Below are 27,143 nucleotides of genomic sequence, written 5' to 3'. Positions count from 1 at the left end.
GAGTAATCGATAATAGGACCGTAAGGAGTTTGTACTATGTATGCATTGTATGTTGGTCATGCCTATCTAACAAGTTTTAGGTACCATTTGAAATTGAGGTAGCTCACAATGTAAATGACCTTCTTTTTAAAGATCATTTCAGAGTTAATATGAATAACGGTGAAAAACACTCTCAGATTAGCAAATTGGGCATTAGCCAGTACAGTGATACTGTCTAAAAAGCAAAGACACTTAACTGCGTGTGCAGAGGGCGTAAGACAAAAAACAAATTCCACTGCACTTAGCTCAGATTGTACTTTCATTAAAATGTGCTATGTATAGGCCTGCTCTATGATGTGTACTTCAGATTGTCTGCATAACATAAAACAGAGTCAAAAAAACAGCATAGACATGGTTAAAGAACTGGTTATCTTCTGGAAAGAGTTATTCTTTGCTTTTTTTCACCGGTCATTTCCTGACTTTATCAATCCCTGGTCAGAACTCCAGCCATGCAAGGAATTGAGTTCTCAGGAAGGGAATTACTTGAGAATTTCAGATAGGAGAAGGGTACTGAGCCACTGGTAGAGATAACAGAGGCACCTTTCTAAGGTACTCATATCAGCATAACTAAACCAGGTAGCCTTGAAGACCCCACTACTGCCACAGAGAGGGATATGTTCCATAATATGTTCTATACGGGTCTCAGTATTTGAAACATATCATTAAATCAGCTGCGTTTTAAACAATATACAACGTGAAAAATTTTAAATATGTGATTGCATAAGACAAATGCTAAGCTCTCAGTAATCACAAAAGCATTTTCATAACACACTAATCCGAAGAGAGTATTTGAAATATACTAGTTTATCAGTTGCTTCTTCATGAAAATGGAACAGTGGCAGAAATTTCGAATTTGGCATACACGGTAGTTTCTATTTGCATTACACATGTATCTGATAATGCATATTATATAAATATGGAATATGCGAATACCATTCTTAATGTTCTGACTATGAGACTAGCAAAGGGAAATCTATATATCTATACAGCATGCCACTTTCTTTCTTTTAGATGCCAGATACCTGCAAAATTGTTAGTATGTTTGTCATTTAAGATTTAATGTCTCGAAAGGAGCCATTGCAATGTATAATATGCAAGCATTAAAAAATAACTTGCAGACTACATCAACATAACACTCGTGCTAGTCCATCAAAATAGAGCTTGCATATTACTTTGTATAATTCCACGACACTGTAAAAAGTTTTAAATATTTATAAAGTTATACAGAGGGTGCCAAAAAAATGTATACACATTTCAAGAAAGGAAAACTGTGTTAAAACTGTAATAATCAATATATACCGATAACAAAACATGAATACGAGTCATGCTTGACTTCTGCAGTTACAAGAGGTGCTCAAAGTGGCGAGTTCAGACACTTCTGATTACGGCGAACTACTGCTTGAGCAACATTGACCAAAGTGTCCCCTTGTATACATTTTTTTTGGCACCCCAACTGTATATACATTCTTTTCTCATACCTTTCTGAAATATAATTTTATTGAAGCAAAGAATAGATGTGAAAGAATAAGTTAAAGCATGCTACTTTAACTTGCTCCAACCCTTCCAAGGTCAATGGCTTTCCATCCTATTTGAGGTTACAGCCTGCCTTCCCCATTACATGTCTGACCTCAATTCCTGCTGTCTATCCTCCTCTTCTTTACTTGCCTCCTCTTACCTGGAGAGCGCCAGAAATACTCCAGAGTTAGAACATGTGTGTTTGTATTCTGTCTGTCTGGAACACTTTTTCCCATTTACCTGGTTTGCTGGATAATGACCTTATTTATTCACATGTCACTTTCTCAGTGATGGCTGGTATGGTTCCCTTTGTTTAAAAATGCAGTCCCCATACACTCATTGTATTCTTTTTCTTCCCTGATTTAGTTGTTTTCCTCACCATTATCGTTTGCCATAAATATATATATATATATAATTTTAATGTTTTGCTTATTATGTTTTTTCCCCACTAGGATGTAAGAATGTAAACATTTATGAATGCTGTTTTCTCTGTGCTTTTCCTAATGCCTAGACCCATATCTGTCATACAGTAGGGACTCAATAATATTTGTTGAATGAGTGGGTTATAAAACAAATACAGATGACCCTTGAACAACATGGGTTTGAACTATGCAGGTCCATTTATACATGGAATGTTTTTCAATAAGTACTGTAAATTTATTTTCTCTTCCTTATGATTTTCTTTTCTCTAGCTTACTTTAGTATAAGAATACAGTATATAATGCATATACGAAATATGTGTTAATTGATGTTTATGGTATTATGGTACCTGTAAGGCTTCTGGTCAATAGTAATCTACTATGTTTCCCCGAAAATAAGACCCGGTCTTATATGAATTTTTACTCCAAAAGACGCATTAGGACTTATGTTCAGGGGATGTCCTCCTGAAAAATCATGCTAGGGCTTATTTTTTGGTTAGGTCTTATTTTCGGGGAAACACAATATTAGTATTTAAGTGTTGGGGAGTCAAATGTTCCACACAGATTTTCGACTGTATGTGGGGTTGACCCCCCCTAACCCCCATGCTGTCCAAGGCAAACTGTGTAAAGACAATAGCACAGGGGTTTGATACTGAAATGTGTGTGGTGAGATGGGTGGAGGTAGAGTTTAGGGCCAAGAAGTCACTAGGAGCAAAATGTTAGAGACTCATCAATTTGATGAATGTGTTTAAAGTTTCTGACAGACCATAAATGGATGACCATTTTGTTTACTTACTTCATTTATGTTTGCCCCGATGAGCGTTCTTTTGTGTATAAAGGGGCTTATGAGCCTTTAAAGAAGTGTCAGGTTAGAATGCTGTTCCATCATGAGTTACAGAGAGCAAGTTCTGGCATATTGCTACAGGACAAGGTTACTGGTAAGCATTTAAATAAAAAAGGAAGGAAGGAAGGAAGGAAGGAAGGAAGGAAGGAAGGAAGGAAGGAAGGAAGGAAGGAAGGAAGGAAGGAAGGAAGGAAGGAGAGAGAAAGAGAGACAGAGAGAAAAGAGAAAGAGAGAAAGAAAAGAAAGAAAAGAAAGTGATGTCAAACATTTGAGAGTTCTACACCAGAGGCTGGTTGTAACACAAAAGAGATAAAATTCACCTAATTTAATTAATGGATCTTTAATTAGGTGACTGTAAATCTGCAGGTCTGGATATACATGACAAATCCGTTTGTTGTCAGAATTGTGTAAGACAGTGACAGAATTACTAAAGTACATTGCTGCTTCTTTGCTGGATCAGAGGTGCTAAAGAAAGGCCGTTCTGGTCAGGCCGAAGGTCAAACTAGAAAAATAATTGTCCTGGAGAAAATTAGCAGCATGACACCATAACTGAACTTGTTTTAATCAATTGAAGAGCATAGTGGAAAGCACTCTATTATAGACTCATGTTATGGATAAAGGGAAATCATTGCTTATAGGAGTGAAGGGTCGGGAGTCGGTCGGGATAGTCATGGCAGAGCCAGACAGTGAACTGAAGTGGTTTCCACAAGTTCCTAGACCACGTGTTTGCATTCTGTTTATCTTTTGTTCATTCATTCTTCTAGTCAACCAATACTTTTGAAGACTGATTCTATGCCAATCGCTGTTCCAAGCACTGTGCATACAGCATTGAAAACAATCCCTGCATTCTAATTAAAATATGCATTAAGATGGAGATAAGTGCTCTGGAGAAAAACAGAGCAGGATCAGGAGCTAGAAAGCAGCCGTGTGTGTGCGAACGTGCGTGCAGGGTTAGGTGGGACTCCGCAAAGAAGTTGGCATTGGCGCAAAGCCTGGAGGAGGCGAAGGCCTGGGTGGTGAGAGCATCTGAGGAAAGATGGCTCCAGACAGAGAAAAGAGCAAGTGCCAGGGCTCCGAGGAGGGACCTGCTGACAGGTTTGAGGAAGGCACAGAGGTCCGTGTGGCCGGAACCAAATGAGCCCAGAGAAGCATAGCCAGGCGAGAGGGAACAGCGGCACAGAAGGGGTCGCTCATGGAGCCCTCGGCTGTTTGAAAAACTAGACTTTTACTCTGAACAAGACCGGTGCCACATGAAGGCTTTGAGCAGTGTCAGATTCATGGCTACATCGTGAGGTTTCCGCTTCAGGTTTTATTAGGTTGATGCAAAAGTCATTGCGGTTTTTGCAGTTATTTTGAACCTTTTAAACCTTTTGCACCGACCCAATAGTGTAACCACATCAATCTTACAGCCGCATCAATTCCTTTCACACACTGGAATTGTCAGGGGCCAGGACACCAAGGTAATTCCTCACGGGCATCACCTGACAGGTGGGAAGTATCTCAGTCACAGAACGAGAGCGCACTGTCTAATTTTCCCTGAAAGGTCAGGTTGAAAAGCACATTTGTTGACAGGATGAGGACACATGTTGTGAATAGAGCAAACAGCATATACAGAGACCCAGAGGCCGGAGAGGGCACCATGCATCCAGGAAGGAGCTGGTACCATTCTCGCAGAGGAGTGAGGGTTCCCAGTCAGGGGGACTCGGAACACACTGGCCTCACACTCCATGCTGGGGACGTGAGAGCCTCACCCAGGGACGCAGGCTATGGGTTGTCGTTTCCAGGAGCTAGCTTTTGCTTTTCATAAAAATAAATATATTACTTTTCTACTTTGTAAGTGGAACTCAGATGTGAGACAATGGTAGCGGTTACTTGAAGAAGGACCGTCCGTCCGTCTGTTCTCCATCAGTGCAGGGAGAAACACCAGGGAAAGCATAGCTCAGTTACTTGTGTGACATTTGCAGAAGCATGGGCATGCTAACCACCCATTGCCGTGGCATTCTGCTCCCCACAGAGGACAAAGTGTGGACCATCGTGTCTCACGACCTGCAGATGCAGACGACCGTGGTGGGCTACAGCCCGGAGAAGTACTCGGTGACGCAGCTCCTGTACAGCGCCTCCATGGAGCAAATCAGCGCCATCACCAGCAGCGCCGAGTACTGTGAGCAGTACGTCTCCTACTTCTGCAAGATGTCCAGGCTGCTGAACACCCCAGGTAGGCTGAGCACGGGATGTTACTGCTACTTACTGTCTCAGCGGGCGCTGGGAGTTACCTGGGCAATACGGGAGGTGGGCCGTGGTGGGTCGTGTGATCTCAGAGGCCAGTCTGGGAATTGCAGGCAGCCGTGAAGAAGTCAAATTGGTTTGTTGCCTGGGGAATGACACGAAGCAAGTATGATTTTTTTGAAACAAACATTCCGTTGTTTTAAATTTACAGATTTTCAATGTATGTGCCTATGTGTGTTTGTCAGAGGGTGTCTGGTGCTTAATTCTCAGGAGTTGCTGTGGGTAAAAGTTTACCAGATCTCCTTGTGAACTTTTGAGTCATTTCCTTTGAGTTCTTTAGTTGTCTTTAATGTAAAGATGAAAGCCTTCTACGCAGGTAAGCAGCACACAGAATCATGGTAGAATTTAGAACTTTTTGTTGTCTGTAGTCATTGAACAGTATCGCTTTGTCTCAGGAAGTCAGATCCAATTGATTTCCACAATGGTTTACTTTTAGCGGTGCTTTCAAAGGTACTGGAAATATGTTTACCTCAAAACCCATCCGCTCTGGGCTTCTTGGCAGTAAATTCAACATGTCCACAGAAACTCAGTGTCCCAGTCTGTGGCATAACAGTGGGAATACAGGATGTGCTTTGCATCAGGAAAACACAGGGTCACTCTTTTCAGCCTCGCCACCCCCCAGGTGTGTGACACTGGGGGAGTTCCCTGAACTCATGCCTCAGTATCCAGTATGTTTTTCTATCAGATAGGAATCATAATGCCTCTTTCAGGGTGATGGTGAGAATTTCGTGAGGTAATATGCTACGTGCTTATTATAGGATTTGATGCACTTAAGGACTTAATAAATAGTAAGTAGTGTATTGATTACTTTTTAATATTCAGCACCTTTGGAAGAGGTGTTGTCATGTCAGAGGCCAGTTTTGCTCTGTTCAGTGCCCAAACAGTGTGGTGCTGGAAGCGGCGTCGTAGGGAGCAGCGTACAGAGAAGAGTAACAAGCTAAACAGTACACCAACATGGCAAAAATTTGAGTGTTTTTTATATACAAAGGCTTGTGTTAAAATTACAGATAAGTGTGACCTTTGCTGTGGCCATTAAAAAGTACAATGCGACTTTCAAGTGAGTGTAACGTCCAGTTTGGACACGAGGGGAGATAGGTAGGAAATAAGCATTTTGCCTTTGGTGCTTCCCGTCTGGTAGTTCATTCCTCTCTTCCCTCATCGAGACCCTCTGTCCTTCCCCTAGTGCCTGTCACCTTCCTTTTCAAAACACTGGATGTCCAGAAGGTCAGGAAAAACAGGATACATTTGTTTTTAAACAATACTTCAGTTACCTTTTCTAATAATAAGCTAAACACATTTCAACCTGCAGACACCTTTTTGGGGGAAGAACTACTGATTTGACGTTAAGAGTGAATTGCTCATCTGGACAATAAACACAGTGTCTTGTGTTTGCAAACATTCAGACAGTGCGTCTCCAGGCATTTGCAGGTTATTAGTATACTTAATAAATGTACTTTGACAACCAGTGAGTGCATCATACACTTCTTGTCTTTTCGGAAAACCTGTACGTATCCGATGTTCACTCACATAGCATTGGTACCGCGTAAATGTTTACCGATTGGAATGAAATGAAAAATGCACAGCTCTAAACATTACCTCATCCCACCTCCAGGCAGTGGTTTTTAAGCAAATGCACACATCAGAATTTGCAGGTTGCTGTCCAAGTGCTCATTTTCCCAGAACTCGGATTTGCTAGAACTTGCTTGAGGCCCGTGGATGTTTGCTTTTAACAGACATCCCTAGGTAATTCTGTGACCCACACATCAGGAAACACCCCCTGTAATTTATGATGTGAAGGTGTCTCCTGTCAGACTTGAAGATGTGAGCCCTCCTTCCATGTAGGAGAAGACGAAGGGAATATTAGAACGTGTCTGGCCAGTTGGAATAAAATGGCACACATAGTTAACTGCCCCTTCAGCTGAAATAAATTGGCATAGTAGAGTTTTTAAAATCTTTTTTCATAGATCAGTCTCTAAATATTGTGAAGTGTATTTAAGCCTAATCTTCTGAGCCATTTTTCACACTCCCAATTTCTACTTTCCAGGCTAACTAATCTGTAGAGCAGCTGAGGCAAGGAGTGGTTGATACAACACGTTTTTTTGTATTATTGTGTTTGGTATATGTCCAAATAAGGAAGAACACAATTTAATAAAAATCTTTAATTTGCTGTTTTAAGGAGCTAATGCTGCTATACTTGTGTTTTCTTTTCTCCTTCCTGGTAACATTCAATTTTAAATATCCATTTACTCATTCTTAACTAAGACTGAATTATATTGGAACTTCTGCAGCCATACTTGTGACATCTGTTGGAATACAAAGTATATTCATTATAGCCAAGGCAATTAAAATGAATATCAAATGAGTTTGTAATAGCTATGCACTTAAAATGTTATTCTTTATTTTAAGAGTCTTCCCAAAAGAGTTCATTTGGGGCTCCATAATTTCTAATGATAGTTATTATAAAGAGTTGATTTTGTACGCATATGGAACTCATTTTTATTTTGATAAATGTACCATACCATTACCTAACAAATGTAGAATTACTCATTATTGGTTTCTCACAACTTTTACAAGCATAGTAATATATGACTCTCGATATTACCTCTTTTTTTTATTACACAAAATTTGAAAATGGAATCAATTTTAAAGCAATGATTTTGCCATTCTTTACAGTGGTATCTGTTCTCACAATGTAACTATTAATTCAAGTTGTCCTTAACCAAGTTAAAAAAAGACCTAGGAATGAAACAAAGTTATTTTATCCCATAGGAGAGCCTGTTCAGAATGAGGCATACCATTTTGGGAATGAACAAATTAATTCTACCCAAACAGAGAAAACCATTGAGGGCTATCCAAAACTTAAAAATGTATATTAGTATTTTATATTTATACCCCCAGAACTGCAAATGTAACAATATCTGAACTGATAAAAGGCAGAAATCATTGAGCAATGAAATCTATACCTAGAAATTGGTAAATTAGATGCCAAGAGAACGTTTAATTAGATCCCATGTGAGTAAAGTCTTAAGGCCAATCCTAAGACTGTTAGATGGACACAGTGTGTCTCTCTGCCTGTAGCCTGCTTTGAAAATGCTTGTTTGTATATCTTAGATGCACTGTAGTCAGGTATTTATTTTACAGATCATTATACTTTCTACTTAAGATTATTCTGAAGTAGTTGTTCCCTACATAAAGATTTTTTCCACTGTAGACGTATAAAATTGATATTTTCTATTTTCTGACTGTATGTAGTGTTGTTTTAATTGTTTTCCAGTGTTTTGTTTCTTTTAATTCTTCAACATAGTCTAGTTCTCATAAGCCATAGTTTTATTGCTTCTTTTGTTGAAAGAAGCAATATAAATTATCCGACCTTTTGGGTAGTTTACTGTTAGGTTTTGTATCTATTTAAAAGAGTTATGTTCACAATTTTGCCTGTAAAGTAGGCTGTGTAAAATTCAATATACTTTCATGATACTAAACTGTGATTTAGTAGCATCCAAAAGACAAGAAAACATGACTCTGGCATTGTAACTTATAACCTGTTTTTAGAAAAAAAATTCTAAACTTTGGTGAAGTAAATTTTCTAAGTTTGTGCTACACATTGCAAGAAATCATGATGTTTAACTTTTGAAACAACATAGATAAAAACATGGCCCAGCTGTAACTAAAGATTAGAATTTTCAGTAAATGAGATTTATGGTGATTAGTCAGTATACTGATCAAAAGACTAATTATTTATCTAGTTATTGTGTTAAATAATGGCATTAAAATTGGAGGATACAATTAAATGGAATAAGCAAGGAAGATGATAATAACTAAAAGGTAAAATTAGAAAATTAAATTCCCCACTCAAGCAACTAGACTCTTCACAGAGGACATGGTACTTAGAAGGCACAAAATGGTCCCAAGGAGAATAGAGGTTATTTCACAATATGGACAGGAGTCGATGAAAGTCTCAAGTGGAATAATGGATAAGATAACCAACCCACAAATATTTATCATTTCTTGTATATCAGCAATTATGATATATAAACTGAGATGTGAAGGATTCATGCAAGTTAGCTAAGAAAAAAATGGCAGGATGAATTCTTGGTTGAAGATGTCAGAACGTGCAGTGATGGTAATGGAGAACTCAGAATGGCTGGAGGAGAGAACTTGAGGGAGAGAAAGGAAAGGAGACTGAGGAATTCAATCCAGAGACTCTGCATGATGTTAAGGATTTCACTGGAAGGGTGAGGGAATGGTTCTGAGTGGAGGGAGGCAGAGATCTGGCTGTGAGGTAGAGAACAGAATAGATGAAGGGCAGAGCTTGTATCAAGAGACCATCCGGCACAATGTCTCTGGAGTGCAGATGAGTTTGGATGACTGGAAGGTTCACTGGGAATTAAGAGGAAAGATTCCTTCTTTTTTTTTAAAGTTCAGATAGTGGAATCAACAGGATTCATGATTGTTTGTATGTGGGGTAACTTTAGAGAAGGGAAAAATGCAATCTTCCCATGTACCCTGGAATAGAGATAAAGTGGATGACTGTGAACAGTTAGAATGCCTCCATCAGATGTCTCAGAGAGTTCATGGGAGGAGCAAAACAACAACACAGAAGGAAAGAAAACATTAATTTATAAAAGTGATTGAAGGAGTTGGCTTAAGGGACTCCAAAGTAATGATCAGAGCCCTAGGAAGAGAATCAAATTTGGAAAGCCTTGTAATGAATGGGGAAGCTAAGGGAAATGAGTGTTTAACAATAAACAAACAAGTAAAAATGTAAACAAAACAAAAAAGAAAGAAAGAAAAGTAAGATGTGATCCATGGTGAGACGTCCTAGAAAAGAAGCGAGGCCCTATCCTTGGCTGATGCGAGGCTCCTGTGTGAGGTCTGGTGGTTGGAGCCACTGAAGAATGAATGGGAAAAGGAAACAGTAAGTGAAGTTTTTCAAAAACGTCGATGCTAGAGAGATGGCTAAATATAGACTTGCTGCTTAATCCCAAGGTAGAGCCAAAGTGAGGTTCTGGTAATTTTTGATATTTTTACGGATGAGGGAGTGATGAGTAAATTTACAAACGGAGAAGGCAGTGGAAAGGATGAGGTTAAAGGTATAAAACAGAAAAGGAATATAATAGGGCCCAGGAGAGAAAAGAGTGTGGAATTTGCCTTGGTACAACACACACAAAAACAAACAAAAAACTGAACACCTGCTCTTCTGAGAAGGGAGAAAGGGTAGACATTTACATTAAATTTTATTGACCAATACTGTTCTTGACATTTTATCTCATTTAACTCCCAAAGTTATGCAAAGCAGATTTTATTATCTCCATTTTTCAAAATAGGTCTCAGAAAGGCAAATAAACTCTGTGAAGGTCATTAGAGCTGGAAGTGGGAAAGCTGGGGTTCAAATGCAAATCTATCTGATTACCCTATTTCCCCGAAAATAAGACCTACCCGGACAATCAGCTCTAATGCATCTTTTGGAGCAAAAATTAATATAAGACCTGGTATTATATGTTATATTATATTATATTTTAAAGACCCAGTCTATAGTAAAATAAGACCGGGTCTTATATTAATTTTTGCTCCAAAAGACGCATTAGAACTGATTGTCTGGCTAGGTCTTATTTTCGGGGAAACACGGTGTAAACCATTTCCACACACTGAAAAAACTGAGCTCATAGAGAGGTCAGTGCCCTGTGACCCGAGTGAGGCTACAACTGACCCCAGCAGGGTCTGTCCCCACCCCATGTCTTCAACCGCTGTGGCAAACATTTTCCCTCTTGTCGATTACTTTTTCTGTCTATGATTAGAAATGTTATTCGCCAAGTGACCCTTGATCAAGTCCAGTATTTCCGAATAGTAAATTAATTTTAAGGTAAAATTTATGGAGCAAAGCTTGACTTACTTCTACTAAAAGGATACTTAACATTTCATGTTGCCAACTTTTTGAGCTTTTGGGTGAGACTTTGAAGAATATTGACCTTCTGTAACTTGCTGAAGACTCTTTTTTATTTCTGCCATTTTGTTTTGTGAGTACCCACGTGTGTCGCTTAGTTTTTATGATTAAAATTGGATTGAATGGAGACTTTGAAGTGATTCTATATCACGGTAGCATTTGGAAATTGTCTTCCCATGCACTTAAACCAGAAATATTCTTGTCTGTATATTATCTTTCAAATTATCCATTTTAATGACATCATAAAATGAGAGACACCTAATTGATGAGATTTTGTAAATTATGTTCAAATATACGTCTCCTAACCAGGACACTGAAAAAAAGAATCAAAGTTTTACTATAAAAATCACTTGGAAATATCTAGAGTAACTCTTAAGAATGGTTGAGTTATTCATTCAGCAAACATTTCTTGAATACAAAAAACTCTGCTAGGTGCTGTGAGAATACAAGGAAGGCAAACATAATACTTTGTATGAGGCATTTGCCTTAAAAAATAGACTGAGCTTTTGATAATAGAAATAGTTGTTTGTATGTGACCTTTATAAAAACTGAAGAGACTTTACTCATACATCTTGGGTAAAAGATGGACTAAATCTAGAATTCGTAGTGATTTCTAAAATTTCAGCATGTGTATTTTGCGTCACATCTTCCCTCCTCCCTTGTTTGCAAAGGTTACATCTGGAAGGAAGATCAGGAGTTATTTGGGGAAGCTCAGAAGTGGGAGGAGGGAGGGGTTGAGAGCTCTGTTGGCTACCATTTTAGCCTGGACTCAACCAGAGAAACAGAACCAGTAAAAGATAGATAGATAGATAGATAGATAGATAGATAGATAGATAGATAGATAGATAGATAGATAGATAGCAATTGGTTACAAAGAATTTGTTTACACAATAGTGAGTCATGGCGAGGCAGGTTCAAAATTGGGGCACACTGTCAGGAAAGGCAGCCTGGAGCGCTCATGAAGGAGCTGTAGCCGCTGTCCACAGATGCGATTTGTTCAAGAACGCCTCAGCTTTATCCTAAGGCCATTGGACTGATTGAATCAGCCCTGTCCTGATTATCTGGCACAGTTACTTCAAGTCAATTGATAAGGACTTTAGTTCACCTACAAAATACCTACACAGCAACACCTAGGTGAGCATTCCGATGAGTGACTGGGCACTGCAGCCTTGCTAGGTTAGCACATAAAACTGACCACACAGCCAGCGGGGATCATTTTTTTTTAATGCACAACTGAGAAATCCCAGAGTGGCGATGATTTATCCCCTCAGCTATGCAACATGTACCTCTGTGTCCGCAGAGACAGGTGAGCTCGACCAGTTAGAGGTGTTGAGGGACCTTTCATTCTCATATCTCTTCATGTCTGATGAGGGTACATTTGAGCCTGGTGTCAAATTGCCAAGTAAAAATATCATTTTATATGTGGTTTTACCAGTGGCAATTTGACTGAATCAAGTAGATCAACTTGACTGAGGAAGATAAGTCAAAGACAAAGATTTTTCTTTTCTCTATGTTGTTTAAAAAAAAAAAAAAAACTGCCGACACCTTTATTCCACATTTTAACCAAGATGGCATGTGCCCACCAGGAATATGGCATTATTTATTAACTCAGTATTCACTCAGAGCTGTGCCCAAAGGGAGGCTTTTCCATTGAGCCAAAGAAGGACACCCTATATGCATAACCTTGGGAAAGCTGCTAGAGAGTTCTATCGCCCCATCAACATTATTTTTTGCAGTGTTTCTTTCTTTTTTAATTTTTATAATTGAATCACATCCCATTGGCATGTGATGTACAGGTAATGTTAAGAAGCTCAGAGAAATAAAGTTAAAATGACTCATGTTTATACAATTGCATATGAATGGAATAACACATAAGTTTTATTTCGAAGACTGTATGTTTTCCAAGTTATTTTTCCATCAGTGAGTGATCACATTTCTCTGAAATACTAGGTCACCCAAATGACAACTGGATTCTGTTACCCTGTAGTGTTTGCCTACAATTTACCAGAACCAGCTTCCGGGAAGATTTTATGATGTGGCAAAGTGTCAGTTGACTGAAAATGCCCCAGCCATTTTGACCTTTACCCTATATCTGAAATTGTCTGGAAGAAAATGACTTGTTTTTTCTTGGTATTGGATCTAGAATTCAGGCTAAATATATTGTCATCTCTACAGTTGGATAAATGAGAGTTTAAAATAATTATCCCCAAATTAGATTGGGATATAAATGAAGGAAGGGAAAGTGCCATTAGTAGTGAGTGCTTACCACAGGCATTTACATATGTTACTCATTCAGGCCACCCCCAAAACGTTGTACGTTACACATCACTGTTTCCATTTTATAACTGAAGATACTTAACTTCAGAAGGGTTAATTAAGTCACCTAATGCGATGTTGGGAGTCCAAACCAAGATTAGAATCTAGGCTTATATGTCTCTACACCCCATGTGTTTTCTACTCAAATGTTAAAAAAAAAAAAAAAAAAAGAAAGAAAAGAGGGTGGGAGGAGGGGAGGTGAAGGGAGCAGGAAAGAGAGAAAATGGGGCCACCTAATAAGCTGGTCAATTGGGAAATTTTGAATTTAGAACTGTGGCATTAGTTTGTGCTTTCAGCGTAATTAAAAGTGAAGGCTGAAGCTGTTTTCTTAAGCAGTAAGGCCAAAAGAGACTTTTATAAAAGCTGCAAAAACTTCATTTTGAAACCCTACCTTTTTCTTTTCTTCAATATTTCTGATTTAGCCCTGACAGGTATATTAAAAAATGTGGTTTAGATGACAATGTTTTTGGAACCATATTGAAAAACATTTGATGTGAAAGAAATAAAAAACATGCTTTTCTTTCTATAGAGCACTCGACGTTCATGCTTTTAATATCAGGGTATTTCAAATAGAGCAACTGAATTGTATATTGATGAAAGAGAAGAATGTTACAAAAGGTTATACCCTTCTTCTCAGACGTAAGATACGAAACAAAATGTTGATGTCTTCTTTTTTTTTCTTTTATTTGATCTTTTGAGAAGAAACTCGCATGCCTAAGCCTAACACATGCAATGAGCCTAATGTTGCATTCTTACCTTTTCAATTTGCTGTGGACAGTTTGTTCCCAGATCCTATTAGAATGCAGAAGGGCAGAGATGGCCCGTCTGTCAGTGAGTGGTCAGCGCCTGAAGGACAGGTGCTGGGACACTGGTATCTGTAGAGATTGATTCACTTGGGGCAGAGAATTGTTTTCTATTGAAAAAATAACAAAATCACTCTGTTTGCTCCTGTAAGTGGGAGGAAGAGAGGAAACTGCGTAACATGACAGGAGGGAGGGGACTTAGGTTGCAGGCTAGGGGTGGGGTGACGGGAAGGGTCCTGGGCAGTTGGACAAGGCCAGAGGGAACAGGGAGAAATGACTGGAACAGACAGGCCTGCTCTGCAGCACTGTCCAGCCAGACTGTTGATTATATCTAGTATTTCATCATTTTTATAAAGTCATATCAATCTAGCTAGCCCAAATGTTAACGTCAATGGATTTTTCTTCTTAGAAGGCAGCCATGTGAAGGTCTCTAGAAACCAAAAACTTTTACTTTGTTTTATCTCAAAACATCAAAATGGTCAGGTGATCAAAGCAACAAAATTAGGAGAACCAATATTATGAAATGTTGAAGTCTACTAAATGAATCTTAACCCATAATCATGGGCAGACAGAGGGTTTAGCTCTTCTAACCACAGTTACGAGTTTGCATAAAGAGAACTGGTAGAATAACTCATAAGATTTTAATGTAAAAATAAGAAGTATTAATGGAATAATGTTGACCAAAGCAGAAATGTGCACGTCCCACATGAACAATCATTGCACATACATCTCACAGACTTTCACAAATGACTTGAATTTTGGAATCACCAGATACATATTATCCACACTAGTAAAAGGCAGCAAAAGGTGACTTAATATAGTAGGTAGTTTTAAAAATGAATATTTGGCTTTGAAGTGTTTTAAAGTAACTTTTTAGATATGAGTGTAACCAATATCTACAAATGCATTCTTTTTTGTTTGTTTGTTTTGTTTTTTGTTTCTTTTATTTATGTTTTATCTTTTTTTAATTAAAGTTTATTGGGGTGACAATTGTTTGTAAAGTTACATAGATTTCAGGTGTACAATTCTGTAATACATCATCTATAAATCACACTGTGTGTTCACTAGCCAGAGTCAGTTCTTCTTCCATCACCATATATTTAATTCCTTTTACCCTCATCTACCACCCTCCTCCCGTCTTACCCTCTGATAAACACTAAACTACTGTCTGTGTCTATGAGTTTTTGTTTCTCATTTGTTTGTCTTGTTCTTTTGTTGTTTTCGGTTTATATACCACGTATCAGTGAAATCATATAGTTCTCTACTTTTTCTGTCTGACTTATTTCACTTAGCATTATACTCTCAAGATCCATCCATGTTGTCACAAATGTTCCTATTTCATCTTTTCTTACCGCCGAATATTATTCCATTGTGTATATATACCACAAGTTCTTTATCCATTCACCTATTGAAGGACATTTTGGTTGTTTCCATGTCTTGGCCACCGTAAATAAAGCTGCAATGAGCATTGGATCACACGTGTCTTTATGGATAAATGTTTTCAGATTTTCTGGGTAGATACCCAGGAGAGGGATTGCTGGGTCATATGGTAATTCTATTTGTAATTTTTTGAGGAACCTCCACACTGCCTTCCATAACGGCTGCACCAGTCTGCATGCCCACCAACAATGTATGAGGGTTCCTTTTTCTCCACAGCCTCTCCAACACTTGTTACTATTTGTCTTGTTGATGAGCCATTTTAACTGGGGTGAGGGGATAACTCACTGTGGTTTTTATTTGCATTTCTCTGATGATTAGTGATGTTGAGCTTTTTTTTCATATGTCTGTTTGCCATTTGTATGTCCTCTTTGGAGAAATATCTCTTCAGGTCCTCTGCCCATTTTTCAATTGGGTTATTTTTTTGTTGTTGAGTTGCATGAGTTCCTTACATATTTTGGATATTAGCCCCTTATCTGAGGCAGTGTTTGCAAAAATCTTCTCCCATTCAGTTGGTTGCCTCTTTATTTTGTCAATAGTTTCTTTTGTTGTGCAGAAGCTTTTAAGTTTGATATAGTCCCATTCATTTATTTTACAAATGCATTCTAAAATTATAATGAAGTTATGAGATACTCAATAGCAATGACTTTTTTCCTCCTTATATCCCTCGGCAATTTATTATTCTTCTTCTCTCTTCTATTCTTAGAATAGATACTGTTCAGCTGTTCAGATTTAGCAAAGCGCCCATGTTGATGATACATATAGATCTATCTATCTATCTATCTATCTATCTATCTATCTATCTATCTATCTATATAAATATTGATCCATTGGAGCATGTACCAGTGCATATGTCTCTGTGATAATGTAATGTATCTGTATGTGTTTTAAATGCATAAATACCACACACACACACACACACACACACACACGCACAACACTCCATGATGACAAAACAACCTACCCAAGCAGAATTCCTCCATTCAGCTATCCCTGAAATGAGAAGCTCTGATCGACTTCCATACCATGTGACACAAACTTCTTGAAAGTAACAATACCCAGAGATTATTTGAAATGAAAACAAATCCAGTTACTTATATGAAATGTATGTTTGCTATTAAATTTGAAAAAAGCAGTTGTGAGGAAAATAATTAAGCAGCAGACAAGTAAAAGTTGACTGTAATTTACTAAATAGTTGTAACTGCAAGTGACTTAGAGATTAAAAGTGACAGAGGTGGGAAAAAATAAAATTCAATATAACTTGATACCATAGTGCTGAAACCACAGGATTTTACCAACAACAGAAACACGTTCAGTGAAAATGGGTTGGCTTTGTTCCAATATGGGAGATAAAGATCTAAGGTAACATAGACTAAATATGAATTTAAAAACCTGGGATAATAGTCTACAAATATATAACCAGTTTTGTTTGTTTTTTCTTTAAGAACTGGTTGTTCCACTACCGCTCAGTATTGCTGTTTTGAATATCACTGCAAGGTAGGGGCAATGCATCTTAGGTAAAATGTATAAAATATGTGTAAGCATGGTTTAGAGAAATTTTAAAAAAAGATCTGAGGAGGACAGATACAATTGGGGTTATATATAGAGGAGAAAGGTTTATGAAAAAAAAAAGAAGTCCTTGAGAAAAACAGAAATAATGTTGAACTGCCTTGGAAATTTCATTTTGAATGAGAAAATAGAAAAACAAAGTAAATGGGCTTCGGTTATATTAGAAAGGATTTAGTGGAGATTTTATCTGAAGCAACTTCTTCGAAGAGCGCAGATGAAATCCTCGCCTCTGCATAGAGTTTCAGAAAGAACAAGAAACCTCGCTGCATCACATTCTGGCGGCTGAAATTACGTCACCTGGAGAAGTCCTGAAGGTGTCACTCAAGATACCTGATGGTCCCTTAATGAGTTTTCTACGATTCAAAGTCAGATTCTTTTGATGGAACTCTAGTTTGATTTCAAACATAATCAGTCTGCAAGACTGAGGTCTACAACCAAAATGCCGCTATGTTAATTTAAAATGAGAAGGGCAACTGCTGAAGGGATAGGATGGGCTGGCCGGCACATTCTATGCAGGCAAGGTACATGGAGAGCCATAGGATAAACCAGGCTGCCAGTGTATCAATTTGTAATGAAACACCACAATGTTGAAGGGACTGGAGACTTTCATTCTCTGCCCTGCCAATGTCTCCCTGTAGGGTCACCATATGGGAAGCCAAGTGAGAATCACATGCCTGTTTCTTAAGCATGGATTCGGAACACGAGAAGCAAATTGGGACTTGAGAGTTTAGGGGAATAGACTCTTTGGACCATGGAGCCCGCTTTGTTAGGCTACAGATGGATACAAAGCCCACCTTGCTCATTCTCCCTTTGCTTCCATGTTGACCTGTCTATCTTTCCAGGTTCCTTCTGACCCTGTCCTTTATTATTTAGCTTTATTTATACAGTCAATGAGATAGATGACAGTGGAGCCTTGCTGGCCTAGGAGCCATTTAGTCTCTTTGTGGCAATTTTGTTCCCATCCTTTCCTTAAGTGTTGATATTTCAGTTTAACTTGCAGAGGGCGGTCTTATTTTCAGAACACTTCTGGGAAGGCCCACGACCCCAACGCTGACAACCTAGGACGACAGAGATGATTTATTAAAGTTCTTTCCAACCCTACATTTTTTTGTGGGAAACCTGTTTCTAATGCTGTGTTACTATGCAAAGATAACTGAATTTCCTTTGCAAAGAATAGGAAAGACAAAGAAAATGAAAACTAGGCAGAGTTAGACGATGAGGCCTACACACAGCTGAACCCTTAATGTCTTTCCAGTTCTGAAAGGGGAAACATGCTGACGATTGAGACATTTGCATTCATGTCCAGGAGACTTGAATTTTGGCACCCCATGGGGACCAAATGGATAATGCAGATGTAATACTTTACTTCTTTGTAGCTTATATAGATATTTGGGTCATTTTCTTCATACTACAGCTTCAAATTGGGAACTGACTGAGTTGATGAAGAAACACTTGCTCAGCAAAAAAAAGGTCTTATGATACATGAAACCATTTACTCCCTGGAAGTTTTTATGATAACAAATACTACCAAGATGGAGAAGCCATTGGGGTGAATAAACCTTATTATCTATCTGTGTGTTATCGTTGAAAATACTAAAGACGAGCTGTGTGTTTGGCATGGAACCCCACTGGAAAGCTATCATATGATAATATCAAAAAAGATAACAGAAGAAATACAAATAACAATGACTAGAGAGTGCAACAATTAATTTATAGCCAGATATATTAAATTTAAGATTGACAGCAGATCTACCCCTGGGAAGGAAAAGGAGAGGACAGAATGGATTTTATTTTAAAGGACTCCAGAAACCTTCCAGGATGTTGCCTAATGAGGTGATGTAATACAAAGCATCACTTGATGCTACATTTGCATAATGCCTCTTTTCCCTAAGAGATTGCTTTGAAAGAATAACAAAGGAACTGAAATGAGGTGGAAAACAAAATAACAAAACACAAATATTTTCTCAGTGTTTGCAAATAATAACAATAACTTCCTATCCTCTGATTCGTTCATTCTCCTGAGAGCCCACCTGGATGTTTTCATGATGTAAAATGGTACTTAAATTAATTACTACATTGGGATTTAGATTTATTTATAACTATGCCACTCAGAAATAATATTCATTTATGAATCATGCAAAGCTGCGGTCGCATGAGTGATGCCAAGCCGCTCGGTACCAAACTCTTATAAACAGCTTTCATTTATGCGCAAACCATTCTGGTAAATAATCCAGCCCTTAAATTTGTCCAAAGAACTCTATCTTTTGTAATTGATTCCCTTCATTTTGTACCTTTTTCCTTTCAGTGGAGAACTTTCTCTTCCTTCAAGTGTCTGTTTTCTGACCGACTCTGCTTATCCAAAGAGGAGACAGTTTTGGTGCTCTAACTTTTAGATCAATTGATACCCCAGGGTCCATGTATCTTTCCCCCATCGGTGCTCCCTTCTCAAATCCATATCAGACCTCGTGCTCACATCGCGTTGCTTTAAAATCCTATCTAAAGAGGCAGGAAAGACTCTGTGGCCAAACACTTCACGTTTGTTGCTTAAGAAAATTTTAGTATGAAAAAGTTTGGGTTCCTGCACCACCTCGTACATACGGTTTTGCATTTACATCTTCGTATTGCATTTTGAAGTTGCTCATTGATTCCTCCTTCATTCATTCTTTCTCTAAAGCGAAGTTTAAGGGTTTAAGGTACTAAACTAATTTCTGTTGGAGGTTAAAAAATGAATAAGGCCTGGTTCCTTAAGGCAGTGATCGCCTGTCAAAGATATTTTAAGCAGTGTCTGCCTAGAGAGAAGCAGAACGGTGGGAGACTGGAATCTCATTGTACCTAACATTGCCCTGAAATATATACTTCGCTGAGGTCGTTGAGGAGGAAGGTGTGAGACATATGGAACCGTACACTCTTCCCCTGTCGGCACCCTCATGCCCCACCCCTAGCCCCCCAGCAAACATACACATGAGGACATGTGTTTATCTCCAGACTCCCGCCTTCACGATGCTGCTGTCCTGTTTGTGCTTGTTATAAACCTGTCAGAAATCATTTCTTGATGACGCATGTCTGTCCCAGGCCCCTTTCCTGCCCTCGTCCTGCCCTCCTCTCTCAGCCATATAATAACTATAATGATCCGGTTAATCCAGCCCCAAACTTCCCCTGTTTCAGTGTTTTCTCTCCCTGCGTCTCAAGACCCCAGATGGTTTGTATTGCGCATTTGATGTCATCTTCTTTCTGTAGCTCCTGTCCTCTAACATTTTTGCATTTTTCTTTTTTTTACTTTAAGCTGTATATTATTCTTTCCAGAAACAGAATTTTGTGTAACTCAGTTCAGTAAAGGTCAGCTCCTCGCGTGGACCTCCTGGCCCTGCTGGCTAAGGCTGCCTCGTGGAGAGCTTCTGCAGTAGAATTGCTTTTAGGGTGTGCTGCTGAGCTTTGCAGAAATCCCTCTGCTCCGACCCTCCACATCCGCTGTTTCTTCTGGTGATTGCTCCCTGACAGGAGCACCCTCTAGTCTCCTGACTTGTACCGTGACATGATTCCACTCTGAGACCAGGTTTGATGTACACGTCAGTCACCAAAGCCATTTGCCCTTCACATCTGAGACATTGAAATAAGTACCAAAACCTTCTCCCAAAGTGGTCCACCATCCTAAACTCTCAGGAGACTCCCCTAAGTCTTGGTGCTCCTGTAGGCTTGCAGGAAAGGCCAGCCCTTTCTTAGAAAATCCAATACCAATATTCAACTAATTTCCCATAATGCCCAGGTGGTGCGTATAGGCATTAAACATGCAACCCCCCGATCTGATGTATTTACTATAAACGCAGTCTCAGACTCTTTGCCCAGTAAACACCCTGCCTCTGTCCTTCACAGACCGCGTTCCAGATTCCGCATCTCCCCCGCAGCCTGAAGAATGACAGCCCCGTGTTGTCAGGAGTCACTTAGCCCCCCGATGGGATGGATGGCACCATCCCTCCAGCTGCTCCCAAATCAAGGGGCTGCTTAACGGTGCATTCAGCTCTTGGTGAGTTAGACTAGGAAACAAAATGAAGGTGTAGGGGTTAGGCAGGGAATTCAGATAAAACTACTTAGGCAATGTAGCTAAGCAAGATATAATTACCCAACTTATAATTAGCCCAGAACATCAGGCCTGCCATCCCCAAGGCTGCTTCTTTATGCAAAGAGATAAGTGATGCCATCAGGTAGCAGATGGTCCTTGTATGAGTGCAGGTGAGTAATGGGCCCTCCTTACCTTAGAGAAGCCTGCACAGAACTTGGTTGTAGGAATTCCTATTGGCATTAACGCATGAGCTTACTAGTTACTCCATTACTTCTGTGTCTTCCATTCGTTTGGGCCAGTGCAGTCATTACATTTCTTTTAAATGTTCTGGAAAATTTCAGTAACATCTCTGTAAGCCTCCTGGCCTGTATCATCTCACTGCCTAAAACTAGCCAGTAAATGAACACAACCAAGGGAAGCCAACCCATTGGATCGATTTGAACACGACTCTAACAATTTTGGGAACATTTTTATTTTTTTATTCCTTAAAAATTCTATATTTCAGTGTGTAGAAAAGAGAACGTACTTTGGGTCTAGAGGGTGATTTTTGCTCCATCGAGTGCTCCTGCTTCAAAGGCCCTTGCAAGTGGCTCCTTCAGTAGTGCTGTTATTACAGTGTTGTTTAACAACAACAATAACAAAACACATACACACAGCTAAATGAAGTCCCTTTGGTTCCATAGTGTGCCGCGGAGAGAGGGTGACCTGATACCAGGAAGGGTTTCTGGCTTCTGTTTACATAATAGACAAGGTTAAATGTGATGGAGGGACTAGTCCGTTATTTCCCTTGGCCTATAATTTATAGGCCTCTTCGGTGGCTAAAAGCAACCTGGCCAAGAACTTGCTCCCTGTAGAAAATGGTTTTCAACTGTGCTTCCCTCATGGAGTGGTATCGTGGGATTGCTGGGTCCTACACTGGTTGCAATTATAACCACAAAAGCAGTTTAGCTCTTAAAACCCTTTGTTTCTAAATATGCCCGTGTTTATTTACCCATTCATCCATCCCACGACTCATTAATTCCTTGTACCAACATTTCCTGAATATCGACTCTGTGTAAGTCACTTTGCTAAATTCTGTGGAGAATAAAAATAGAGTCCAGTTTTCTATGTACCAAAAAATCTGTTTAATCGCTAAGACATTAACAGAGTATTAAACTATAATGATAAAAATTTTCCATTTTACTTAGGACATGGGAATGCGTAGTAGTAAAATAATTTAAAACAAAAGTTTTATATAACCATATATACAAATATATATATATGTATATATTGATGGGTATATATAATTTATTGAGCTATAATTTTAGAAGTAGTAAACATGATTTCCCATAATTGCTTCTTTAATGGGAACAAGTAAAATGCCTTAATGCTTATAAATGACTTGGAAGATATCCATTTGTAAACCAATCAAGTAGGATAATTATTCATTTTTTGAATACAAGGAGAAAACAATAACAAGGAATCTTAAGCTTTACATTAGGGCTTCCTCGCCTTTTAGGGACCAAGAATGTTAGGTCGGTAAGAACAGGGCTGCCGGCATTCAGAACTACGCTTGGCACATAGTAATAAACACTGCCGTAATAAACTTTAGTTGAATGACTGAAGGACAGACCAAAACCCTCTCAGTGATCTGCGGAGATACGAGAAGCATCTCCACAAAGAAGTGACATGGGTTCCCACACCATTTTGCGTACATTTCAGGAAACAATGGATTCCCCCAACCCCCACCCACAGCAGCCAGGGTAAGATCCCCAGCCTTGGCTAGAAAAAGAAAAAGGTGGCATGTGCACAAGCAGCATCCCTCCAAAGCAGTGAGTGCAGCCGGGCGCCCCCTGACACATCCATGTGAAACCCAGAGGCATCGTTGCCCACTGCAGATTTGGTGTGTAGTAACTCACTTCTTTACATCAGTTGTAACTGATGCTCCAAGATTGTTCCAAATGTTCAGAGTAGATACAATATGGAGTCGGGGAGCTCATGCTTTGAAGGTCTGGGGGACAGACAATGGGTAATGCTTAATGTCATCTTCCATATACATCATTTTGGGCCCTTTTAATACCATAGGGGAGAAAGCCTCTCTACTAAAGTTATCGTTTCGCTTCTTTTTAGAACTAAAAATCATTTAAATAATTGAAAATATTGAAATTATTTCTACACCCCACACACACTGAAATGAGTGTGCCTGTAATGATGCCCCTCCCCCAAATTCATCTATTGATGCACCAACCTCCAGTCCCTCAGCATGTGACTGTATTTGGCGACAGGGTCTTGAAAGAGGTGATTAAGTTAAAATGAAGCTGTTAGGGTGGGTGGGCCCTCGTCCAAACCACGGGTGTCCTTTAAGAAGTCTGTTAGGACACACAGAGTCCCAACTGGATGTGCACCGAGAAGAGACCACCTGAAGACACAGCAATAAGACGGCCACCTCCACGCCAAGGAGAGAGGCCTCAGGAAAGAAAACAACTGGCAGCAGGCACCTTCATCTCAGACACCCAGCCTCTAGAACAGTGAGAAAGAGATTTCTGTGCCCTAAGATACCCAGTCTGTGGAACTCATGGAAGCCCTAGCAAACAAATCCACCATTTTTCATCTTACGGTTCAATGTACTGTCTTCAAAAAACACAAATAAGAGTCGTCATCTTAACTTCAGATCATATGAGCTTAGTGTCCCGTTCCGAGGACTCCCTAGAAGCAGCTATGTGGACAGTAAGTACCATGGACAAATACTACCATATTCCTGTTAGGTCTCCCGTCCATACACAAAGGAAAGGAGGAAAGTAATACTTACATAATATCAACTCTTTGCTAGGCAACTTCATGTTATCTGTATTTTTGTTATCTGGTTTATTGTTCAAAGAATGTTAGGAGATCGAAATTGGTAGTCATACAGATGAGAAAAATGAGGTTCTAGTGCATTTGAACATGTTAGTAAATGCCCCTAATACACTGACGGCACAGCCCATGTGCACACCACATTCGGACCCAAAAACCCACGCTTTCTTTTGGACATCACTCTCGTAATCTCTCTGGGTCATCATGTTCTCAGGTATGCTTAAGACCGTGTTTCCCTGAAAATAAGACCTAGCCAGACCATCAGCTCTAATGCATCTTTTGGACCAAAAATTAATATAAGACCCGGTATTATAAAAGACCCGGTGTTAGTAATATAAGACCAGGTATTATATTATGTTATATTATATTATACCCAGTCTTATTTTACTATAAGACTGGGTATAATATAATATAACATAATATAATACCTGGTCTTATATTACTAAGTCTTATAGTAAAATAAGACTGGGTCTTATATTAATTTTTGTGCCAAAAGACACATTAGAGCTGATGGTCCGGCTAGGTCTTATTTTCGGGGAAACACGGGATTTTCCTTGTTAAAGAAAGATTGAAGTGTTAGTCGGCACTTAGCTTTAATGTATGAAATGGTGACACTGGAAATGTAAAAGCAGGTTTTCTATTTTATCTGTGATGACACCAAAAATTAACATTTTCATTTATTTTTTTCTTCACTGAAAAATGTACCCACCAATTAATGTGATAAAGAAAGAAACGTGACTGTCAGGATCCTAGTGTTTTCCATTCTTGTGTTTCTATCAGAAGATCAGATAATAGGTTGTAAAGGCTAATAGATCAAATTTTTCATCTTGCCCTTAAAATGAAGAAATGACCAGTACAAAAGAGTATAGCATGAGACAGTTTTTAATAGTGAAAGGATATAAGTGTAGCCTGTCTTACCATTTTATGTTTAATTTTATATAACAATTTCAGTAAGATTATTAATTGCTCATCATATTGTCTGAGAATAAAAATTGCCTGTTTATCAGTCTAAAGTAGAATCTAATAGGTTTTACACAAGTTCGCTACACTATTTTTTATTAACACACATGTCAAAGATTCCCCAAAATCAATGTAAGGATTGGTTTTCTTTTGATGTAACACAAACACAGCTCCAATTATATCTGTCTGGAAAAGTCCTTTATATATTTGGGGAATATTTTTGAAGGAATAACAGTGTTAATCTAGTTAGACAAAATTTCTTGATCCATCTTATTCATTTTCACTCAATCGAGTGATTTTTTTTCACAGTATTTACAATTGTAAAATAATGGTGCAGATTTTAAATTGAGTCACATTTTATTTTTAATTGTATACTTTTAAATTGCCACCCTCATTGTTAGTTTTGATTAGCTCATTATTTTCTTAGTGCCTTTTTCTTTTGAAGTAAACTATACTTAGATTTTAAGAGGTTTTATTTCATTTTATCATGTAAGTATTTCTATTTCCATGATCATTATTATAAAACCCTATATATTTGTAAGTGAGTATCATCAAGTAAGAACATAGCATTTTTCCTAAATGCAGTTCTGGCCAAGGAGTAATAATGCTCAGTGCATCTGCCAACACGGACAAGAAGATGTTACATTTGGATATTTGTCTGTTGGCAGTAGTGATAGGACAATAAGAGAATTCAGGGACTCTGGCTAACATGAAGAGAAAGGTTTAGAAATGTTACTTTTACCCCAAAATAACATTTCACCTGCTTCTTAACGTGTTGCTGGGTCAGCAAACTCTTGCATAATGTGAAAAGTCTGTCTCCAGATTGTGTAGTCTTGCTCTTTCTGCCTCCTTTTGGCGTGTTTGCCACACTTGTAAGATTTAGCCTCAGAATTCAGTTGAGTCTTTTTTCTCCTCCAGGATAAAGCTGTGCTTTAGCTAGAACATGAAGCGAAGCAGTCTGAGATGACGGTTCTTTCCACCAGTGTAGCGTAGCCGCCCTTCTTTTATTCCTAGGAAATCTCTTTGGACCGATGCTGTTAATAGGAGTGGTTTCCCATCAGATTGAGAATGAAACCAACATCCTTATCTTGACTGGACGGGGTCTTTCAGGGTCTGGCTCCTGACTACATCTCTGGCCTCATGTACCGTTCCTTCTGTTGTTTGCATAGCTAGGATCCACAACACAGGGATTCGGGTATGGTTCTGTCTGGCTCTGCCCCCAGTGCTTAGTCAGTACCGTGGCATCTTGGTGAGTGACTCACCTGTCTCCCATGCAGTGCACGTGCCAGGTGGCCCACAGGTCTAACTCATTCCCATCCCCAACCTCAAACCAGCCGTTTTCCGGAAGTCAACTTTTGTTCAAGTATACGACCCATAGAAGTATGTGTAAAAATCACAGGTGTAATGCTGGATTACTTTTCACAAAGGAAATACACCCAGGTAACCAGGACTGAGACCAAGAAATAACATATTACTGTGCCTAGCAGACCCTTGACAAGGCTTCCAGAACCTTCTCCACCAAGGAGGACCACTGTCCTGATTTCTGAACCCACAGGTGTCTTTGCTTGTGTCTGAACTTTGTGTGAGAGTACAATATGTACTCTTTGTGTGTCTAGCTCCCTTTGCTCAATATTAAATTTGGCAGATGCATCGTGTTGAAGGTGGTACCATGCATGCTCATTTCTGTGTCTGTGACTCTACTACAACTGGGTTTCTGTGTTGCTATAGACGGGTATTTGGAGATAATCCAAATAGTGCTGCTATGAACATTTTTGTGTACTTCTTTCAGTGACTATATATAGATAAATGCATGTGTGTACACACACACACACACACACACACACACAATCTCTATAAGACACATACCTAGGTTCTGGATTTTGGCATATGTGTATGTTCAGCTTCCCTAGATGCTGCCAGTTTTCCAAAGTAATTCTCCCAGGAGAGTATGGCAGTTCCATTGCTGTGTATCCTCGTCAACATTTGTGAGTCTACATAATTTTAGGCATTCTCATGGGTATGTAGTGATACCAGCTCTTTCTAAAAACATCATTTTTTTTTCCTTAAAATAACTAATTTATCTTAACCATAGGAAAAAAGAGTAAAACTCAGATAAACAAAGGAA

General features: G+C 38.9%; 1 protein-coding gene across 1 annotated transcript in view; it reads left to right on the top strand.

The window, feature by feature from the left end:
* The window catches only part of CNTNAP2 (contactin associated protein 2), a 1,478,782-nt gene that overhangs the window by 996,140 nt on the left and 455,499 nt on the right, over positions 1-27,143 (top strand). Inside the window, exon 13 of the mRNA XM_074316028.1 lies at positions 4,832-5,032. Coding sequence (XP_074172129.1) covers positions 4,832-5,032 — 201 coding nt within the window. The remainder of the gene's footprint in view (positions 1-4,831; positions 5,033-27,143) is intronic.

This window comes from Rhinolophus sinicus, linkage group LG11, assembly GCF_036562045.2.
Source record: "Rhinolophus sinicus isolate RSC01 linkage group LG11, ASM3656204v1, whole genome shotgun sequence".
In the NCBI taxonomy this organism is placed as follows: domain Eukaryota; kingdom Metazoa; phylum Chordata; class Mammalia; order Chiroptera; family Rhinolophidae; genus Rhinolophus; species Rhinolophus sinicus.
The sequence above is the reverse complement of the archived record's forward strand: the minus strand, read 5'-3'. Positions and strand labels throughout refer to the sequence as shown.